The sequence below is a fragment of the Oreochromis aureus genome, linkage group 17, assembly GCF_013358895.1.
Source record: "Oreochromis aureus strain Israel breed Guangdong linkage group 17, ZZ_aureus, whole genome shotgun sequence".
NCBI lineage: Eukaryota > Metazoa > Chordata > Actinopteri > Cichliformes > Cichlidae > Oreochromis > Oreochromis aureus.
Window position 1 is genome coordinate 35,931,754 of NC_052958.1, and position 21,423 is coordinate 35,953,176.

At 39.7% G+C, this 21,423-nt stretch overlaps 2 protein-coding genes across 11 annotated transcripts; one reads left to right on the forward strand and one right to left on the reverse strand.

Annotated features, from left to right (window-relative positions):
- Positions 1-10: 10 nt before the first annotated feature.
- il15ra (interleukin 15 receptor subunit alpha) lies at positions 11-12,023 on the forward strand. 10 transcript variants are annotated; one of them, XM_031753417.2, is made up of 8 exons: positions 11-214; positions 770-967; positions 3,460-3,516; positions 3,594-3,641; positions 5,830-5,910; positions 9,973-10,074; positions 10,720-10,804; positions 10,909-12,023. In XM_031753417.2, exons 1-8 carry the CDS (start codon positions 145-147, stop codon positions 10,955-10,957), a joined length of 690 nt encoding a protein of 229 aa, XP_031609277.1. In that variant the 5' UTR covers positions 11-144; the 3' UTR covers positions 10,958-12,023. The 10 variants fall into 10 exon arrangements, with proteins under 10 accessions (XP_031609277.1, XP_031609278.1, XP_031609279.1 ...); XM_031753418.2 differs by having other exon boundaries at positions 9,976-10,074; XM_031753419.2 differs by lacking the exon at positions 3,594-3,641.
- Positions 12,024-16,722: 4,699 nt separating this feature from the next.
- LOC116323709 (E3 SUMO-protein ligase ZBED1-like) lies at positions 16,723-17,819 on the reverse strand. The gene is made up of 2 exons (XM_039600807.1): positions 17,180-17,819; positions 16,723-16,966 (listed from the first exon to the last, which is right to left on the reverse strand). Exons 1-2 carry the CDS (start codon positions 17,680-17,682, stop codon positions 16,723-16,725), a joined length of 747 nt encoding a protein of 248 aa, XP_039456741.1. The 5' UTR covers positions 17,683-17,819.
- Positions 17,820-21,423: the final 3,604 nt, after the last annotated feature.

Genomic DNA, 21,423 nt, shown 5'->3' on the forward strand with positions numbered 1-21,423 from the left:
CGGATCACACACGAGCACAAGGGGAGTGGCATGATATAAAGCGAAAGTGTGAACGCAAAGAAATACCGTGGCGACAGCGACGATGGTCTTTAACGGCCAGGTTTTATTTAGTGAACATGTTTTAAGTCACTACCGAGGTGTCCGATGGCTTTGGTTTCACTGGCTTTCTCCGTCTGCGTTATGATAGTTTGTTGGCCTCAATTATCCAGCAGCGGTAAGTGCAAACAAATTTCAACTCGAGCGTACATGCGAGTACGTCCAGAAAGTGCTTTAAATGCGCATGTCGCAATTTGTTTTCTTTATATTTTAATCAGTGATAAAATTTGATCACCTTCAAAAACAAGTCGTTCAAATAGAAGGCATAAACTCGCACACTTGAGCATTTTACACCAGTGAGATATGTCGGAGGGGGATAATTGCTGATTGAAAACATACCTGCGGCTTGATTTGTGTTTTGTTTGTTTTTTGGTAAATCATTGTTTCTCACCGTCTCGGAGTCAGTTCCGTATCGTAAATCTTCATAGTGAAACCTAAATGCTGAAAGTCGCAAGTGTATCGTTATGAATCCTGCTAAATTTTGGGCTTAGAATCGGGGTTAACCTGATGTGTATGTGATGGTGTAGAAGTTTTTATTAACGCCTCCTTTAATTCTAACTTATAGCCATGTACTATGGAACTTACGTACACCATTCATCAAAAATATATTGGTTATTTATTTTAAATCGTATGATTTTTTATTTTAAAAAGTTATCATTATTAATTTTTACAGATAACAGCTGTCCATGTCCAGAAATCCCAAAGTTGAATTTAACAAATCTCCCACAACAAGGCTGCTTCAAAATAGGTGACATTTTTCGCTACAAATGTAAGGATGGCTACCTGAGACAAGTGGGAACCTCAAATTTAATCAGATGCAAAGATCGGGGAGCTGGTCCACAGTGGAGCGAACCATGGCTGGTGTGTATACGTAAGTATTATTTGCTGGTACATTTCTTAACACCATATCAAAGTGAAAAAATCTCTCTATCCACCCATATGTAGACCAGTACATTGTTATGAGGTCCCAAACACAGCTGAATGGTTCAAAGAGGCTTCACTTCTCTTGAAGTTCCAAGCTGAGGTTATTTGGAAACAGCGGTACTGTGGCTTGTTGCTTTTCTTTTTCCTTTTAGTGTAAGAAGTTCCACTTGGTGCCCACTTGGTCAACTTTCAAGTATTCACATTAGATTTGGCCTTAAAAAATAAATAAATTTTTAAAAAATTCAGTATCAATGAACCCGTATTTGTTATAACCCGAGATTCTTAGATTACAGCTAATAGTAGCTACTGGCAGTCTGAATTTTGAGTGTTCAGAAGTAGTAGTACTGGTATTATCATAACATGAATCCATTATCATTATCCATTACCGCTTTGAAAACTGGGAGCTGTTACGTTCAGTCATTACCCCAGGGGATGACTGAATCGCTAGGTAACCCTGAAAGTCCGCTCTGGATGAATGGGTGGAGACGGTTCATAGAAGGCCAGCCCCTACATGCATGCCCTAGAACTTAAAATATTAATGCAGAGTGTAGGCTGGTGCCTGGTATCTGCTCAAAGTGTCACGGGAATTTTATAATCTGCATGGCGGCACAACTGAAGGATGTCTCATGATTATCGGTGGATTATTTAGTCTTTGTCAGTCTCTGGCTGAACAAGTCACACTGGGCCACTGTTTACTGATAAAACATCAACAGTACTGACAGCCCCGTGTGTCGAGATGGTTCGGCTCAAACCAGCTGACTAAACCGTCCCACGCTCTTTAGTACACTGGCACATCCTCCCTTCCGATTTATCATCAACTGCAGAGTCATACTAGAACTGTTGACGGCAGGTGTCTGGCTGGAAGTCTGAAATGTACAAGAGATAAGAGAATGCAATGGTTCCTTTTGGGTGCAGTGCAATGCCACCCACATGTGGTTTGTTTTTGTGTTGTCACAGCTGACACCGGTGAGCAGTTTCCTTTTTAGACTGTCTAGCTTGGTGAAAAGGTGACATTATCTACTGTAAAAGGAAATGAGGGAATATTTTCTCTAGGGGAGTGGTTTCAGAGTGAAAATCTCATGCATGCACCTGTTTGTACACACTACAAACATTTATTCACCCGCTAGGAAACAGATTTTCATTCCAGCATGCATAGCAATATGAAATGTAATCTATAGACTCAAAACACTGTATGGAAGGAGCACTTTTAAGGTTTCATGAAAGAGGGAAATGTGAAGGGGAGAACAGAGGAAGGACATTTAGTAACTTAGGAGATCCAGAGGATTAGTAAGGAGGAAGTGAGTGCAGTGGACTTTTTGAGACGCTGTGTAACACAATTAGATAATGCCTGAGGAATGAAGAAGTGCACTGGTGCTGATATTTATTTTTACAAGAACGGCAGTGATGTGCAGAGTTATAGTGGGGATAAAATGTCACTTTCCCTGGGTCTTGTACCCAGACTTAAGTGTTATGGGTTTGATTTCTTTTGGGGGGTTTTTTGTTCATTTTTTGTTTTCTTTGTTTATCATGCAGATGGAGATGAGTATCTAATGCTTTTCAGTCTCTATTTTTGCTTTTAGTTCTTTATTCTGTTGCTCCAGTTTTGTCTCATGGTCATCTTTCTGCAAGTTTGTATGGTTAAGTCTGTTATTTCCTGTTTTACTCTGGTGGTCTGTCTCTTGTGCTTTGTATTTGTTTTGACTTTCCTAGTTGCCGCCTTGCTGATTGTACTCAATCTTAGCCACATTAGCTGTCCAAGTTTCCTGTTGTCATCCCACAAGGCTGTGTACTCCTGTTTCCTAAGATTTGTTTCACCAGATACCCCAGAAGTTGTACTGTCTTTAATCTAGTGAAAGCATAAGGTTGGTACTTCATGAGGAAATCAGAAGTGGCACAGGAAAAATGTGTGGGTGATGCAGGAAGCGTATGAGGTCAATGTGGAGGTGGGATTACATCAGGGACCAGCTCTTAGCTGCTTCTTGTTTGCTATGATAATGACGGGTGAGGTCAGACATGAGTCTGTGTGGACTATGATGTTCATAGATGACATTACAATCTTTAGTGAAAGCAGGGAGGAGGTTTAGGAGAGCCTGGAAAAGTGAAGGAAGGAAAGTCAGTAGAACCAAGACATAGTGTGTGTGTGTGTGTGTGGTGATAGACAGGTGATGTGTAGAGAAGTACATCATGAGAATGCAGTGAAATGAAGAACTGAATTAATGCAAAGTAAAAGGGATGTGACTGTCTAACTATAGAACACCCTGGACATGTTGTATAGTTGGCTCTTAGTCAAATCAATGATACGTTCAGCCAGAATGCGGTGATAATAGATTTATAATCTATAATAGGTCTCTGATCCATAAAGTACATTTTTTGAGCTTTCCCACTTTCAGTAAAAAAAAAAAAAAAATGCATTTCTTGAATTTCTTTGTCCTGTTTCAGGTGACCCAAGGATAACCACAACGCAACCACCAAAAGCAACGAGGGCAACAACAACGGGTAAGCACCTGTCTAAGGAAAATGGTGTTAGCCATACTTTGCTGACATGTGTGCTTAATGATGGTTTGGTTTTGCAGAGAGTCGCACTGATATTTCCCATTACTCCATCAGTACTTCCGCTATCAGTAAGTTCTCTATTTGCATGATTGTGATGATCAAAAGCCGTGACCTATAACCAATACTAATAAACTAAAAGGAAACTAAATGTCTCAAGAGTGTGGCACTAAGACTAATATTAGTCTGTGTGTATATATTACGCTCATCTTACTTTTATCACCCATTTTACAACTTCTTATGGAACCAAAACAAAACCCAGTACCTGCAGCCATCAGGCTTTTTAATTCTCATACAAATGGCAGATGAACTAAGTCAGACACATGAATTTCCCTTTAATTAAAGTTATTATTCTTATTGATATATTGCAGTGTTGGAGGTTGGAATGTTAAAACTAGTAGATGTAACACGGGCTATGTAGGTGTACAGTGAGCACGTTCCTAAAAGTCTAAATTTGAACTGGGTAATTTGGGTGAAATGACTCTCCATGTAGTCCAGGAGAGGCGTTGCAGTGCAACTACTATTAAAGGAAATGGTTTACTGTAGTGAAACCTCAAGTCCTACAACAACACAAAAAGATTAGATATGTAGCAAATCTGCTTTGAATGATATCAACAAATTTTGTTTTTATTGCTTTATTTATGATTTTTAGCATCATGGAAATGAAGAGCATCGGTCCATGTCAAATGAAAATGTATCCAGTAACAGAAACTTCTAATAGTGTTCTCATGGTTAGTTGCTTTAATCATTATAGTTCAACACCGCTCAGCTAAGCAACCAGACAATCTTGATCTCATAATCACCACTTCAAGAACTAACTTTTTTAAAATTATGGGACATGGTTTGGACCCTTACTAACAGTAAAGTAAAAACGTCCCAGCTCCTATGAGTCATTCATTTCACAGCAGCTTTCATGCTCAGATTAACTGTAAATGATCAGTGGGGCAGTTTACATTTCTGCTGTGTAGATGTGCGGCTGTGAACCCCCCACCCCTCCCCTTCCTCATTTGTTATTTGCATATTTGTCATACTTGCACGTTTCATATCATCACACAAACATAACCCTGGAAAGCCAGGGGTTTTTTTTGTTTGTTTGTTTGGTTTTTTTTTTAATGATTTCATTCATTAAGGGAAAAATCATTTTCAGAGTGCACTTGAGCTTCATGGCATGAAATTGCTGGGCATTCTCCTACAGGATTTTGTGACAGAGCAGAATTTGTTTCAGTCAATTATGGAAAGTTGTTCATATTCTGAAGGAGCAAAAAAGACACAGATCATCACACTACCATTTGACTGTTGGTCTGATGTTCTTTTCCTGAAGTGCTTTGTTAGCTGTATTCCAGATGTAATGAGATGCAAACCTCAACCCTTTGTCTCATCAGTGCATAGACTATTTACTCAAAACAAAAAAACTTAAAGATTTTTGTTTTTTACTTGTTGGTACTGAATCATGAACACTGACATTAACGGAGGCAAGTGTGGCCTGCACTTTTTTTTTTTTTTTTTTTTTTTAAGATGTTGGGGCTTTCGGTATTTTTGTTGTCTCCTGGGTGAGTTGCCTGTGGGATCTTGGGGTAATATTGGTAGGCTCACCACTCCATGACGGTTTCTTTAGATTCTGGCATGATGTTTCTTTTTGACATGTACTTCACTTTGTCAGACAGGATCTGCTTGAGTGATTTCTTTAACAGATCTGGCAGCAATCAGGCCCAGGTGTGTTTTAGTGAAATTTAACTCAGCTTTCCAGAAAATGTGGTTAGTCATAGTTAATTTGTTTACTCATTCATGACTATCACTTAGTCATGAGTGAAGACAAGAAGCTACTTGTGATGTGACAAGTGTAAATGTGCGCAGCTCACTCTTTTTGGGGATGCTCATATGGATCCTGCTGCTGTTTGTATTTATTACACTCAGAGGAAAATTCATCTGGGAGCAACAAATACAACTCCAGCTCCTCTTAACATTTTGTTAAATGTTAATTTCCCTTTCTAAGACTAAATCCTGCATGCATTTTTCAGCTATTGTTGTATAGGTGGCATGTTGAAACTAACTAATGTAAAATCAGAGTATCACACCCCGTGCATGCGTGAAGACAGTTATAAATTTTTAGTAACGGGGATAATGAAACAAACACAGGTTTCGTAACAGAGGGATAATTCATGCTATAACTAATGTTAGCAGTATGAGAGACGGTCAGGGGTTGTTTTTTTTTTTTTTTTTTTTAAACAGTATTAATAGAGGCGGGTTTTTTCTTCTCAGCAACAGCTTCCACTGCCCAGATGATGCAGAATGCAAGCACAGTGCTTGAACAAGGAACCACTACACAGACAACCACCCACGGTAAAGAGCTTAAATTCATACGTACTGTCCCAGTTGGCTTCCGCTGAGCTGTTGCTTTCAAGTGATCTGTGCCAGGTGAGATGTTGTTACAGACGCCCAAAGTCATGACTAACCACATCCCCCAGACTGCTTATAGGGACTCCTGCATTCAGTGTCTCTGTCTCATACTTGCTGTCAAGCATGGTGATGATTTGGGCTTGTTTTGTAGTGATTTAGACTACGTCCACACTAATGTGTCTTTGTTAGAAAACACATCGTTTTCTCTCCGTTTTGGCCCCCCGTCCACACTAAGACGGCGCTTTCCTCAAGGAAAAACGCATCGTTTTGAAAACGCATACATTTCAAAACGCAGCTGTCCCGTCGCAGTGTGGACACACGAAAACGCGGACTTTCTAAAACGATGACGTATTTTAGTCATGTGGTGCAGTCATGTGACCAAATAAAGAAAGATAGCGGAGGGCATTATACAGCGGTTGTTTTGATTGCTCTCAATTTTGACAGCCCAAAAAAAGAGAATGAATATCAGTTTGTACTTGCTCCAGATAGCTTTTCTTTAATTCTCACTCGCTTTTGCGCATGCGCAGGACTGGAACATAAGCGTTTTCATCTGTTTCAATGTGAATGCACAACTCTGTGAAAACGACTGAAAACGCTAGTGTGGACGCGGAGTGTTTTCAGATGAAAACGCCATTTTTCAAATCTATCGGTGTGGACGTAGCCTTAGTTGACCATGAACTCCACTATATACTGAAGTATTCTACAGTCAAATATGAGGCCATTTGTCTCACAGCTAAAGCTCGGTTCAAATGGAGTCAGGGCAGTGATCCTAGGCATAGCTGCTGAGGTCTGCAATGACCCACCCCTCAGCCTGACTGAAAGGCTATGGCAGAACTTGACAGTACTTCGAATAAACAAATGGTGGCAAACCTGAGTGAAATAAAGCAACCTTGTAAAGAAGAGTGGGGCAAAATTCCTCCTCAAGGATGTGAGAGACTGATTTGCACTGTTGCCTCACAGCAAGAAGGTCCAGAGTTCGATTCCACCACCTGGCCGGGTACTTTCGTGTGTGTGTGTGTGTGTGTGTGTGTGTGTGTGTGTGTGTGTGTGTGTGTGTGTGTGTGTGTGTGTGTGTGTGTGTGTGTGTGTGTGTGTGTGTGTGTGTGTGTGTGTGTGTGTGTGTGTGTGTGTGTGTGTGTGTGTGTGTGTGTGTGTGTGTGTGTGTGTGTGTGTGTGTGTGCTCGCTCTCTGGTTACTCTAGCTTCCTCCCACTCTGTCTATCTTCATGGGAGATGAACAGAATCCTTTCATGGGTGTGAGGAAAAAGTCTCTGTGGGCATCCGTCCTTTCTTGATGCATGTCACTCATGTATCTTTTGATATTTACTTTCTTTTTAGCAAATAATTGAGCCAACAACTGTCCAATCTGTAGCAGTCTTTGAAGGAGACTGTAATGAACTGTTCATATAACAAACTGTGCAGACTTATAGGACCGTCATCATATATTAACATCCTGTAGTCTTCACTGCCGGCCTAAACCATCAATCACATCTTCTCGCTCAGTCCTTTGCAAGTGTGAATAATACAGACCAGTAATCAAACACAAACAATACGTGTTCTTGCAGATGCAAACTGTGTGCTTTAGTAATCCATGCAGTGTGGACATGTTTCGTTAGAGCTAGTGAAAGCTAACGAAATCTGTCTGTGACTCAGTGTCATCGTGGTAAAAAATAAATTGTGGTAAAATAATCTGGCTTCCTCAATGCCATGCTTACCTCACTGTTGCTAAAATTTCAATAGAAACTGTTGACAAATTTCTTTGAAATTACTTTTAGTTCCCTCAGTCTGACCTCATGTTGTATCACGCCATTTCTCGCCCTGTCCTTTATTTATTTTTCATATCCTGATTTTTGTTTTCTTAAACGAAGGCCTGACTCGCTACACGTTCGGACACCTATAGAAATAAATCCACTGCCCCGTGCAACCAAGTCCAGGTCATGTAGCAGACTAAACCACTTTGTCACTTGTATAAGGTGAAAGCAGATGGGTTTAGGCACTATCACAGCTAGTCTACAGCATGCTAAAATCCTTTGCTATGCAAGTAATTGGTTAAAAATCTCAAATTTAAAAAAAAAAGTCTTGTAGCAGAAACTACTTCTACATTGATGATATAAGGGACATCTAGGGATGGGCACTTAATGGACTGTGCACTGTAAATAGGATGTGAAAAAGGAACTGAAGTGGTTTCTGAGGTTTTACATCCACATGAGAATCTCCACTGTTGTGATACACAATCATCAGCGTTAACAGAACACTTGTTTGTTTTGGGGGGTTTTTAGGTTGGGTGTTGAATGATACAGTGCCATTAAAAAGGTTGTTAGTCTTTAAAACTTTGATTCTTCCTTTCCTGTCATGCTAAAGCCAGGACATAGGAGACTGAGGGAGCAAAGTCTGAAACTCAGATCTGTTTCATAACAGGCAGTAGCTGTATACCGGTCAAACGTCAAAAGCAGTTCCAGTTAAAACTCAATCACAAATGGTGATAGGGGAAAGGGAGATGTACACTGGAAATAGTAAATGGGTGCAGGCCATGTAACTAAACTCTAAACACACACAGGTCAGGGGGAGACAACGATTGTGCATCTCTGGTTGCTGTACTTCCAAAGGAAAGCTTTAATAATTTAGGAGGAACTAAAACAGAAACCGGGCTGTTTGATGTGAGCACTGGTAAAATGTGATAAGAGTTGTGCAGGTGCCATCTAAGGTTTTAATACCAAGGTCAAAGTCTTAGGCAGAGGTGAATAAGCCTTTCTCTGCACTTGAAACTGGCTTTTAAAAAGTTAATTCTAAAATACCTGGGGTGCAGGACTTTGGTGCCCTCACCATATAAAATCGTGTCATCTGCAAAGAACTGAGGAGGATGGCCATTTAATTTAACTGCAACTGTTTGGTGGTTGTTGTTGTTGTGGTGTGTGTGGGTTTTTTTTTTTTTTTTTTTTTTAATTTAAAAGCAGTACAGATATCCATTACTGAAATAACAGCTGAAGCTACTAATGTGCCATCTCTTCCATTGAATCCAGACAGCTGTCGTTGCAATGTTTAACGCAGTTATTTAAAGGGGACCTATACTATTCTTTGTCATTAAATGCTGTAACACTAGTTGATTATCATATTAAACACAGTAATTCCTGAGAGCCAAAAGTTCAGATTGCTGTTCAAGTACTAAGACTCTTTGCAAAAAGCCAAACAAAATGACAACAAAAATCATTTGACTTGAAATGGTGACACAGCCATTTTCATGTAACGATATTATTCACTCTGTTAAAAATTTATGAAGAAATACTTGTGCTAAGTGAGGATTTCTAAAGGAAAAACACTTTGTTCAGGAAAAAAAACCTGTTGCATTGGAAGCTCCCCCTGCTGAGCAGATGCAGTAACTGTCCACACCTGAATCTGCAGATTACCAAAAGAATCAAACTCGGGAGAATCAATTGTGATGAGCCAAGGATGGTTTGAGAAATATCGGCAGACTTTCAAAGAGTTAACTGGCTAGCTGAGCTCTGTCACAGAAGGATGTGTATGTTTGGATTCCAGCTGGTAAGCCTGTGAAATAAAGCATAGGTTATATAATCCACAAATGCAATAAGGGTTGTAAAAAGCACTGCCACCCAACCTTACCCCATCTTGTGGTAATTTACTGATTAAAAATGGTGAACAAAACTGGGCGATTTATCCATTGTGAATGGTGTAAGCCTCTCATACAACTTCCAACACCCGAGCAGTCACAATGATGTGAGTTAGATCTTTGTTGTAATCTAATCCTGTCCATATAGGGTTTCACAGAGATATATTGCACTTGTGAATATAAAGGCAGCCTGGATTTCACTCTAATCTTTGGAGTGGTACATAAAAGCTTAGCCTTTGATATCTGCTTTTCCCACAGCATTTCACAAAGCAGCATGTAGATGCATAAGAAACTTGTCAGGCATGACACTGATCATGTCGTTTACCTTTAAATAGCACTACTTTGTATAAATTTTTTTTTTTTTTTTTTGTACTGGAAAAGCAGAAACTGTGATGGAGACAACAGGAAAGACCGACACAATCCAGAATGCTACAGTGTCACCAAGAAGAGCTGACAACACCACCCCTTCTACACTCAAAATTGGTAAGCTTAAAAAGTAATTTCTAATAATGCTGTTTATCTGAGATAATCTCATTAAATGCACTGATCAGCCATAACATATATTATGATCACTAACAGGTGATGTGAATAACACTTATCTCCATCACGGCACCTGTTATGTGGCATATATTAGAAAGCAAGTGGAAACCTCAAGCATGTGTGGGTCAAACTGGTTTAATCCATGCAGGCCCCACTGTGATACTTTGCTAGACTTCCTTTGGAAGTAAGGGCTGCTTTGGTAGCAAAAGGGAGCCCAACAAAACATTAGGCAGGTGGTCATAATGGGAGTAATGCGAGTGTCTTTATTATTATTATTATTATTATTATTATTATTATATTTTTTTTTTTAAGTCAGTGATGTAACTTCTCAGTGGACAAGCAGGGAGTCACTTGAGGCTAAACGCTGTTTGTGAAGCAAGACGTTTTAGAGATGGTGAAGGCCAGTGCAGACACGCAGTGTAGATTTCCCTCATTGACGTTTTTAGGACGGTACATTCACTGAGATTGTTTTAAAACTCACAAAGCAGACTTGGAATTGTTATTTGATGAGATGCAGTCATGTTATACCTCTTTTCAGTGAAGAAACTGAATCAGAGCACATTAAGGATTTTCTCTCCCCATTTGCAGACCCTGCAACAACCACAGCGGCAACGGTCACCACTGTTTTACTGGTGATTCTCTGTACTGCAGGGATTGTCTTACTGTATCGAAGGTAAAAACAAAAGTACTTTTTGGATGAGCTTTCTATATACTCATCATTTTGCAGTTGGCTGGTTATAATCCATTTCAATCCTGATTGTCCTTTTTTGGTCTCAGGTGGCGAAGAGAGCACATCCCAGTGAACCAGGACCCAGAGGATCTGTGAACACTGAATGCATGAGTCCTGGCCTACCTGGAGTGGACCAGTACAACACACTGACTTTGTTGCAGTCACAGAGAGCTGCAGCAGTGTTTTACCAAAAGCAGCATCCCTTCTTAAGTGAAGAATGGACTCTTACCTCCACATAGGACTGGTTGTCATCGGTGCTTGATAACCCATTTGAACTTCTGTGGACGTCATTCCAAAGAATCACAGCCATCTTGATATGGCAGCCCAAGAGGCTCAATCTGAAACTTTCCTCTTAATAGCTTTCTAGCTTCACATAACCAAAAAACAACTCTATATGAGGAACTTTACTGTTAACATCCCTCTGGGTCAACCATTGCTCTGGTGCTATGGTGGGAAGTGTTTTATTTCTTTTTCTTTTATTTATTATTCAGCTCTCATGAAAATACCAAAACTGAGTTACTCAAACTAAATGTTGTCTCTAGCCAGGCATTGATGCAGTGTATTGCTTTATCACAGAGATGAACCCTTGTACAAAAACAATAATTAGGAAAGTATTATATCTTCGTATCAGTTGGTGAGCTAGATGGACACAAACAGACCAAATTATTTGTTCAATTTTCTGCAGAGTATTATTTCGGCCAGTAACAGCATGTCTTCTTTTGGAGCTGCTAAACCTTTTGCTCAAACACTTGGTAATTTGTTTGTAATGGGTCCTTAGTTATACCTGGCAAATGGATTATAGCCCCTTAGATAAATGATCACTGGCCACTTAGTTAGCTACGGGTGTTTGTTAAGTCAGACAAATCAGACTTGCCGAAGTGCATCAAGTTGCACTTAAGTATGGAGATTGATCTTAAAGAAGAAGCTAAATTATTCATTAAATGTTACTGTGGATGGAAACAGGAAATGCAGTAAGAAATGAACTACAGTAGGGAGAACACAATTTTTAGAAATGTCAGAAAGCAATCTGAATCTGTAATTCAGCTTTTGGACCCAATGGAGTTGCCTTTTTTTTTTTTTTTTTTTTTTTTTTTTTTTTTTTTTTTAAATTCTGCATTCATGAATCATTTAATCAAGGCTTTTAATTGTTTAATAAAGTATTTATTGATGGATTAGTAGTTGTATTCTCTGATAACATATCAAATAATTTTATCAACATAGAAGTAAACACAAATTATAAAGTCATTAGAAAGTGATTTACAGCTTTACTTCATGGACTAACTTTCCTGGTCTTCCATATACTGTGCTTACCCTACTTATGAAGGGCGTTTATGAGCATCATGCAGTAGTCAATGCAGACTTCCCTTGTGTAGCTTATCTACACAAGGGAAGACTGCAGTGCCCACTGGACCTTGTTGACCAGTGGGCACTGCTTTTCCTACCCCAATGTGGTTGCTTGTCCTTGGCGTGTAATCCTCGGACTAGTTAGGGTTGAAAAGTAATTTACATACTGCAATATTCTAATATTTCAAATATTTTATTTTGTGGGATGTAAAATTGCTTGACACGTAGTAGTCTCCATGCAAAAACCAAATAATATATTAATGTCCATTTCTTAAATAACTGGAGTTATTTATTTTCTATCATGAGGAAAAAAATCTAATCTGAGCAAATAATTTAATTTCATGGGTGCACTTGAATTGTTTGCGCAGAAATTCAGCAACCCACGCATGTTGAACTCGGCAGCTGTGCAAAAAGAAGCCACTGCGCACGCACTGCTGCAGTTATCATATTATCACATCGTGCATAAAAAGCGCAAGGTCATGTTTTTGTTAAGAACACAGGGTGCGCCATAGGTAAGGAAGCACTAGCGTGCCCACGGCCGAAGTTGTTGCTGTATGCACCCCCCGACTCCCTCGAGCTTCATAATATCAGTACTATGCAGGATGAGGGAGCAGCTGATTTTAATAGCTCCTTATTGCTCCAGCAGGCTATGAAAGGTGGACCTAGCCTGTCTTGTCCGCAGCAAGCAGTGGGCACTGCTTTTGCACAAGGACCTGGTATCACAGGCACACGAGCAAATTTTTCATCCACATGCAGTGTCTTGCACTCTGGCCTTGGTACATGACAGGCTGAATTGAAATGAGTCAGAGGGTGAAAGAGACTATTCAGAGTACAGGAGCTCTTTCCACAAAACCACTTCACTCACACATCAGTATAAATGTCTTATCCTTCCTTCATGATATACTAGATGAGGGGAGAGCATTTCTCACTGTTAAAGTGTATTTAGCTGTGATTTCATCCACACATGTTGGCTTTGGTAATCACCAATTGGCCAGAATTCTCTGATAAGGATGATTATGAAAGAGGCCCACAGACTGGGGTCTACTGTTAAGCCTTGCAGTCCCCTCATGAGATTTACCCACAGTTTTAAAGAACAAATGCTCATTAACTTCTTACAGTTGTGGTAGAAATACCTTTCCTAAATCCTATACTTACTGTATATAAAAGTAGTCATACTACATTATATGTACATTCTGTAAAAATACACAAAGGTATGACTCAAAGTGTGAACCAAAAATAATTTGTTAATAATTTGGCAAACAGAGCCGCTTTAAAACGCGCTTGTGTGGCTGTCACTGTGTAACTTTTTTAACGCAGTAACCTGAAGTGTCCGTCAAAGAGACTTTCAGGTTTAATTGACTTTCCACTGGAAGTCAACTTGAGAAGATTTCGGACGAACAGATGGGCAGACTCTGCTCTTTGTAACGTCCAACCGCTGTGTTGAATGTTATCCGGCACACATCTGAAACATTAGTGTGACTTGCCTTGTTGCTTATGTATTTCCTTTTTCAAGATTCAAAATACCGAGAGGAGAATGTTTTCTTTTGTTGTTTTTAGCCTGTCTTGCCCGGCAGCTTTTCAATCAGAATTATGATCTGAATGCACTGTTTCGCCAAACATGTTTACTTTTCTAAGGTGAGTTCTATGAACGCTCTCTATGTATCTTTTTATTGAATTTATTATATTATTATTACTATTGTTATTTTTTCTATCATTATTCACACTATATGAGTAATATCACAACGTCACAGCTGGCTGGCAGGCAGGAAAAACGAAATGGGAAATGATGATGATGATGATGATGATGATGATATCAAGCGCACAAACTGATTTAAAAACGTTCCAAAACGCTGAAAAAAGCACGGCTTATATTTTGCGCTTTATATTGACATGAACTGACTGCGCTTGTGTTTAGAAAACGGCAACTTTTGTGAGTCACCCGTAAAACTAACCACACCTATGAGCGCGGTCTGTGGATTTTGCCCAGTGAGGGTGCGCAAGCAAGCAACTTGCCAAGAGTCCAACAGGAACAGTCAGCTCATCTTATGCACGAATGATGCTGTTAAACAAAGCATTCAGTATCTCTGCTGTTAACGTTACCGAAAGTCCCCTGCTCTTTGCTTTAGCGGTGCGCGTCTCCATGACACATTCATGATCATTATCAGTCCATTTAGTGGAGGCTATTAGCGAGTGTGAGTCTGGGGAAGGATTCAAAACGATTCCAATTTAGTAACACGCGCACGGTGGGAAGTTTTATTGATCCGACATTGCTTTTGCGTGTCAACTTGAATTTTAAAGCTTTTCTGTGCATTTACTTGGTTACTGTGTGGACATGCACTCTGGGAACAAACAAAACAAATCCGTTTTAAGTGTTGCATGAATAACGATTTTTCACAGAGTTGGTCTTTCACAAATAACGGAATTTGTGATCAGCTTTCCCAACTCTCCTTCTGGATGAATTCACTGAGAATGAAAGGAAGCTCAACTTTCTCCAAAACTTTATTACACTCAGGTTTTTCCCCCTTTTCGATCTAAATAATTGTTAGATCTGTTATTTCAGCTTTTTAAGGCTGTGAAAGGTTGACAAATACACTTTAAACATATAGGAAATAAATAAATGAATAAATATGATTAAATATAAAAGCCAGATAGAATGTAGTACATTGTCTTAACATGTTGGACAGGGGGTGTCAAGCTCTTTAAGTTTGTGCAGCTTCCCTGCTTGAAAGGGATTGATGCATCTACCAGAGGTGGGACCAAGTCATTGTTTTGCAAGTCTCAAGTAAGTCTCAAGTCTTTATCCTCAAGTCCGAGTCAAGTCTTAAGTAAAGTCAAGCAAGTCCGAGTCAAGTCGCAAGTCAAGACAGACAACTTTCAAGTCAAGTCCCAAGTCCGAAACTTTGAATTTCAAGTCCTTTCAAATCTTTTTTTTAAAAACAATGTTGCAGTTATATGTTAGGTGTAAATAATAGACCATGTGTCCTTTTTTAAAATCTGTATTAATCTCATCACCTGATGAAACAAGTAACTTACAAAATATGCACAAACTAATTCTGAAATTGCACCTTGCACAGCTCAATTAAACTTTGCTGCAAGAATAGTCTTCCTCTAAATTACAAATTCAGAGAATAAACATTCAGCGAAAAATGCAAAAGCAGAACTTCCTGTTGAAACAAAAACTGCTGAGATTTCCTTATGTACAAAACATTTCCTTATGTACAAAACACATATATATATGTGTATATATATATGTATATATATGTGTATATATATGTGTATATATATGTGTATATATATATGTATATATATGTGTATATATATATATATATATATATATATATATATATATATATATATATATGTATATATATATGTGTATATATATATATATATATATATATATATATATATATATATATATATATATATATATATATATATATATATATATATATATATATATATATATATATATATATATATATTAGGGCTGTCAAATGATTAAAATTTTAATCAGATTAATCACAGCCTAAAAATTAATTAATCATGATTAATCGCAACTCGAAATATGACCAAAATGTGTGCAAACATACGGACAGATAGCGGATTTTTACACACTTGTTAGTGTTATTTAATGCTAAGACCACGCTGAGTGGCCTGCGTTCACTCAGCGTGGTCTGGACGTAGGCTGGGTGTTGTGCTGGAAGCGAATTAATCACAGCCTAAAAATTGATTAATCGCAACTCGAAATATATGTGTATGTGTATATATGTGTAAAAATCGGGACAGATAGTGGTTTTAACACACTTGTTTGTTTTATTTATTATTAATTGTGAGTACAAGCAGTACAAGCAGAACAGGGCTTCAAATAATTGTGAGGATTTTTACTGAATGTTTTCCACCCGTTTAAATCTAGCACATTGTTTTATCCATATACATCTTCAAGTTCACAGAACATAGGCCTAATTCAACAGGCAAAATAGAAAAATCTCCAATCATCCTTTTGGGTAAGGTAGATTAGTGCAAAAAAAAATATGAACAACAGTGAAAAGTATTGTTTAAATCACATTCAACCATAGAACAAGCTCTAAACACACGGTCCTCTGGTCTACTCATCCTTCAGCCAGTTGCTGAGACAAACCAACTTGTCCACGTTCTCTGAGTGCAGAGCAGACCTCTTCTTGTTCACAATGTGCCCTGCTACAGAGAACAGCCTCTCACAGGGCACTGTGGAGGCAGGAGTGGCCAGGTATCTGCGAGCAAGGCGGGCCAGCTGGCTGTGGGCTCCTGCATGAGCTGCCCACCACTGTAAGGGACAGTCCTCTAAGGCAGTGCAGGGCTCTGCTCTGTAGCGCTGTATGGCTCTGTCCTGCTGTACCTCCTCCTCTGACTCAGAGTCAGAGTCCATCTGCAGCAGGCTCAGCCTCTTCTTGGCTGGACCTTCTTCTGCAGTGTGTGATCTTCTAGGAGAGTCTTCATGCAGCATGCCTGCCAGTGTGGTCCACACTGCTTCTCTGTCAGTCTTGGGCACACTGCGCGAGGTCTTTAAAACGTGGGTCCAGTGCAGTTGCGATCTGGAGCCATGCATAGTTGGTATGTTCCTGGCGGGAAGCAAGGTCTTCCTTAAACTTCTCTTTAAACCTCACCACATATGCAGGGTCCTCATCAGTTACTTCCATGACACGGCGCAGGTGGCAGAAGGCTGGTAGAACTACAGAGCAGGAGACGTAGGCCTCTCCTCCCAGCAGTTCAGTCACATATCTGCAGTGGAATACACACACACACACACACACACACACACACAGATAAGACAGCAAATTAAAAAAAGCTTTTTAATACTAGGTAATATTAATAAAATATTTGATTTCATTTATTTTTTAAATAAGACATTTTCATAATAACAAAACTGATTTAAGATGTATGTTTGATACATTTAATCTAAACCTACAATTATGGTCACAATGACAGGCTCACCTGCAGGGCTCTAGAAGTGTCTCCAGTCTCTGGAGTTTGTCCCACTCTGGAGGCGTCAGGAGGACAAGTTTATGCTTTTGTTTATCCAGAGTCGCGGTTACTGCAGTTTGGTTGCGGATCAAGCGCTTCACCATCTCCAGCGTGGAGTTCCAGCGCGTAGGCACGTCCTGGGCCAACGGCTCCTGCTTGCGCCCCAGTGACACCTGCTCTGCGTTCAGCTCTGCTGTGTTTGCTGGGCTGTGCTTAAAATGGCCAACAATTTTGCGGCATTTGGCCAGCGCAGTGACAAAGCCACTGTCTGCGAGACTCACTGTGATGCATCTCTGTAGAATGTGCGCGGTACACGGCATGTGATTGAATGGCATGATGCGAGCCGCGGCGATCATATTGCGCGCACTGTCCGTGCCTACTGTTGTCACCTTCTCCTCAATTCTCCACCTGCGAGCAACAGTCTGGAACTGCTCTGCACAAGCCTCCGCAAAGTGCCGCTCTTCCGTTTTCATTATAGTCAGCGCAAAGGATGTCAGACCCCAGGCTTCAGTGATTAAATGCGCAGTAACTCCCAGGTAATTGTCATTACTCAATGATGTCCAGTGGTCTCCTGTCAGAGCCACGCATTCTGTGTGAACTAAAGCCTCTTCTTTTTCTTTCTCCGTTTCATACAGTTCGTGGATTCAATTGTTATTGTGCTTCTCGCTGGGGGCTTGTAGGGACGCGTCCTGAGATGCAACCTTTAAAACATCCGCAAAGCCCTTGTCCTCCACAATGCTTAGCGGTCTACAGTCCTTTGCTATCCATTTGGCTATATTGTCGGTCAGTTTGTCCAAAGAAGACTTACCGAGTGGCCTGCGTTCACTAAGAGTGGTCTGACGCAGGCCGGGTGAAGCTGCTGCCCCGACAAAGCGCGTGTTTGGCATTAAGGTGGTATTTTAAGGTCGAATTTGAACGGTGAAATTGAAACTCTTTACTACAGTGAGTGCAAATTACAACGCGTTTGTTTATTGTCCCATCTATGTTCTTCTTGTATTTAAATTCCCCATCCAGAAGGCCATCCTGTTCCTGCTTCTCCATTTTCAGTGGCGCGGTAAACAAATCAAGTGGAATTATGGGAGCGACTTTTCTGCGTGTTGCGCTAAATAGTTAAATATTCTAACGTAATTAATTCCAAAATTTAATTATCGCAATTAACGCGTTAATTTCGACAGCTATAATATATATATATATATATATATATATATATAAAAACACCCAGCACCCCCCTCCGGGCGGTATATCCTTCAAGCTCGGGTCCCCTACCAGAGGCCTGGGGGCTTGAGGGTCCTGCGCAGTATCTTAGCTGTTCCTAGGACTGCGCTCTTCTGGACAGAGATCTCCGATGTTATTCCCGGGATCTGCTGGAGCCACTCGCCTAGCTTGGGAGTCACAGCACCTAGTGCTCCGATTACCACGGGGACCACCGTTACCTTCACCCTCCACATCCTCTCCAGCTCTTCTCTGAGCCCTTGGTATTTCTCCAGCTTCTCGTGTTCCTTCTTTCTGATATTGCTGTCATTTGGAACCGCTACATCGATCACTACGGCCGTCTTATTACCAATAATCAAGTCACTTAATAATGCATTCGTGATAGCTTTCTGCTGTGGATGAGTCATGCTGTACTGTCCGGCACAAGTGTCCATAAACTGTGATATGGAAGGCTGTTGAGGTTCATTTGTGATCCTCTTTTTCATCTGGTATTCTTCAAATCTGATAGAGGTAAGCATATTAGACTCATGTCAGAAATTCCATTACAGCCATTCATGAATTGCATTTGACTTTAAGTTGATCCTAATAATCCTAAATAACTGTTAACACTTAAACCCTCATAGTTTTCAGACAATAAAAAATATAAATGAAAAATATATAAACAATATTTATTAAAACACTTTTCTCAAAACTCTGCATACAGTTCTAATAAGCAATGTTTAGCATCCCTGTTAAGAATAACTGACCTTTGAAAAAAAAAAACAACAGCTAATAACATAAGATAAAAGTATTTTATTTTATGTATTGACATAAATGACAGAAGAAAAAGGCCATATATAGCAGGACTACTCAATTACACACTATGGTGGGCCAGATTTTCTAACCAAAATTTTTTTTCCCTGGCTCAGACATGCAAAAGTTAAACACGACCATATGTTACCGGCACCAGACCTAGGGGAATCTGGACCGGCAGCAAGCGGCACACAGGCTAGAGAGCGCTGCGTAGCCAAATATGAGCAAACTGTTGATTAATAGAGAGGACACCGAAGTTAGCGTCTTGCTCAGGCCGGAGCTCATTTATTTCTCCACATATACACAATACAAATCACACTAGACCATGCATTCTTCCCATAAAATAACAGAGTTCATAAACAAAAATAAAGTTACAAAAAGCATTCTCTCAAAAGCCAAATAAATACAAACTAATTCAAAATGACTTTACATACTCAGAACTTAAACAAAACACTCGCGGCTAAAGCATAACAACATACCAAATTAACCCATCTCACATTCACACCTTTCCCCACATTCGCGCCATATACGCTATTACTTTTGAACACGGCGTCCCCTGAACGCAACACAACATGGCGGCAGACGACTGCAAACGTTGTTTCACCAACGAAAAGCTTTCCTCTTAATACATGTACTCAGTACTGCTTGGCTAACAATAAAACAAACACTACAACACATTTTCTGAAGCCGCAGGTTGCCACTGTCATAGCATATACTTATAGTGCTACGTAGCATTATAGCATTATGCCGATGATACACTAATACTCATTACAACAAAATACCACAAAACAACATCATCACTCTCATCTCAAAATATAGCCGAACAGTTGTTACTCAACTTACATGACATTTAGAACCAGTTCGGTAACATAAAAGTTTGTTTGTTAGTACCTGTGGATTAATAGAGAGGACACCAAAGTTAGCATCTTGCTCAGGCCGGAGCTCATTTATTTCTGAGCTGCGCGTGCACAGAGCCTATTGCTAGAGTCTCTCTGGTAGTTCCACGGCAATGCAAGAGCACCATCCACTGGCATAATGAAATATAACCATGGTCTGGCAACACATAACAATGTCAAAATAATTCACAATAATAAACAAAAAATAAGGGGTAATTGGTTTCTTACAAAAATAAACATGTAGCTCTACGGGGTTAATGATGAGGAGGAGACGGAGAGAAACTCTCTTCCCTGAGTACAGCTACAGAACCCACTTTCTGAAACGGACCCTGCTCACCATTCACCGACAATTCTGAGCTAACAAGTTGCATGTTATTCTTGGATGTGCTTGTAGGACCGGATTTAAAATAGCATGACAAACATATACCTGTTAAAGCCAAACAGTATCATCAACGTAGCCCGGAGAACATTTGCTAATAAGATGCAGTTGGCTAAGTCGCTATCTCATCGTAGCAAAAAAAGGCAGCACCTACCGTTCTTTATGCAACTTCAAATGTCGGACAAAGTTGGAAGTTGTTCCATCTCCGTCTGTAATTCTCTTCTTGCATATTTTGCATGTTGCATTTCGTTTTTGTTGACTACTTCGTAGTTTGTGTAGCCGAAAAGAAATTTCTCTTGGGAGCATTTTTTTGGCTCTAGCGTTTTTTTTTTTTTTTTTAAATCTGGTTCATTTGATTGGCTGTGCTACAGCTCACGCTCACGCATACATACGGAGTGTAAGAAAGAATGAATGAATGAATAAAGTGAATTAATGGTCCGCACTTTTTATATAATATGTATGTTAAATTTTAGATTTGGGTCAAATATCAAGTCTTTTCAAGTAAACAGGTTCAAGTCCAATTCAAGTCCCAAGTCACTGGTGTAAAAGTCCAAGTCAAGTCACAAGTCTTACAACCTTTTTTCAAGTCAAGTCTAAAGTCATAAAATTAATGACTCGAGTCTGACTCGAGTCCAAGTCATGTGACTCGAGTCCACACCTCTGGCATCTACCACAGGTGTCTAACTGGGTTTCACTCAATGACCAGGTAGATCTTTTGTTTTCCTTTTTTTTCCTTTAATCTTCTTTTCAGCCATAGTCAGTCATAGGTGAAAAACCTTTAAATACAAACCAAAACCCAAAATACAAATTATGTTTGCTATCACACATCTGCAAATATTGTGAACAATACCAAACACATTTTTTTTTAAACACATCAATGCAGCACATAAGCTTTGTAGCACAATATTTACTTGAGTATTTTTAAATGCTCAAAT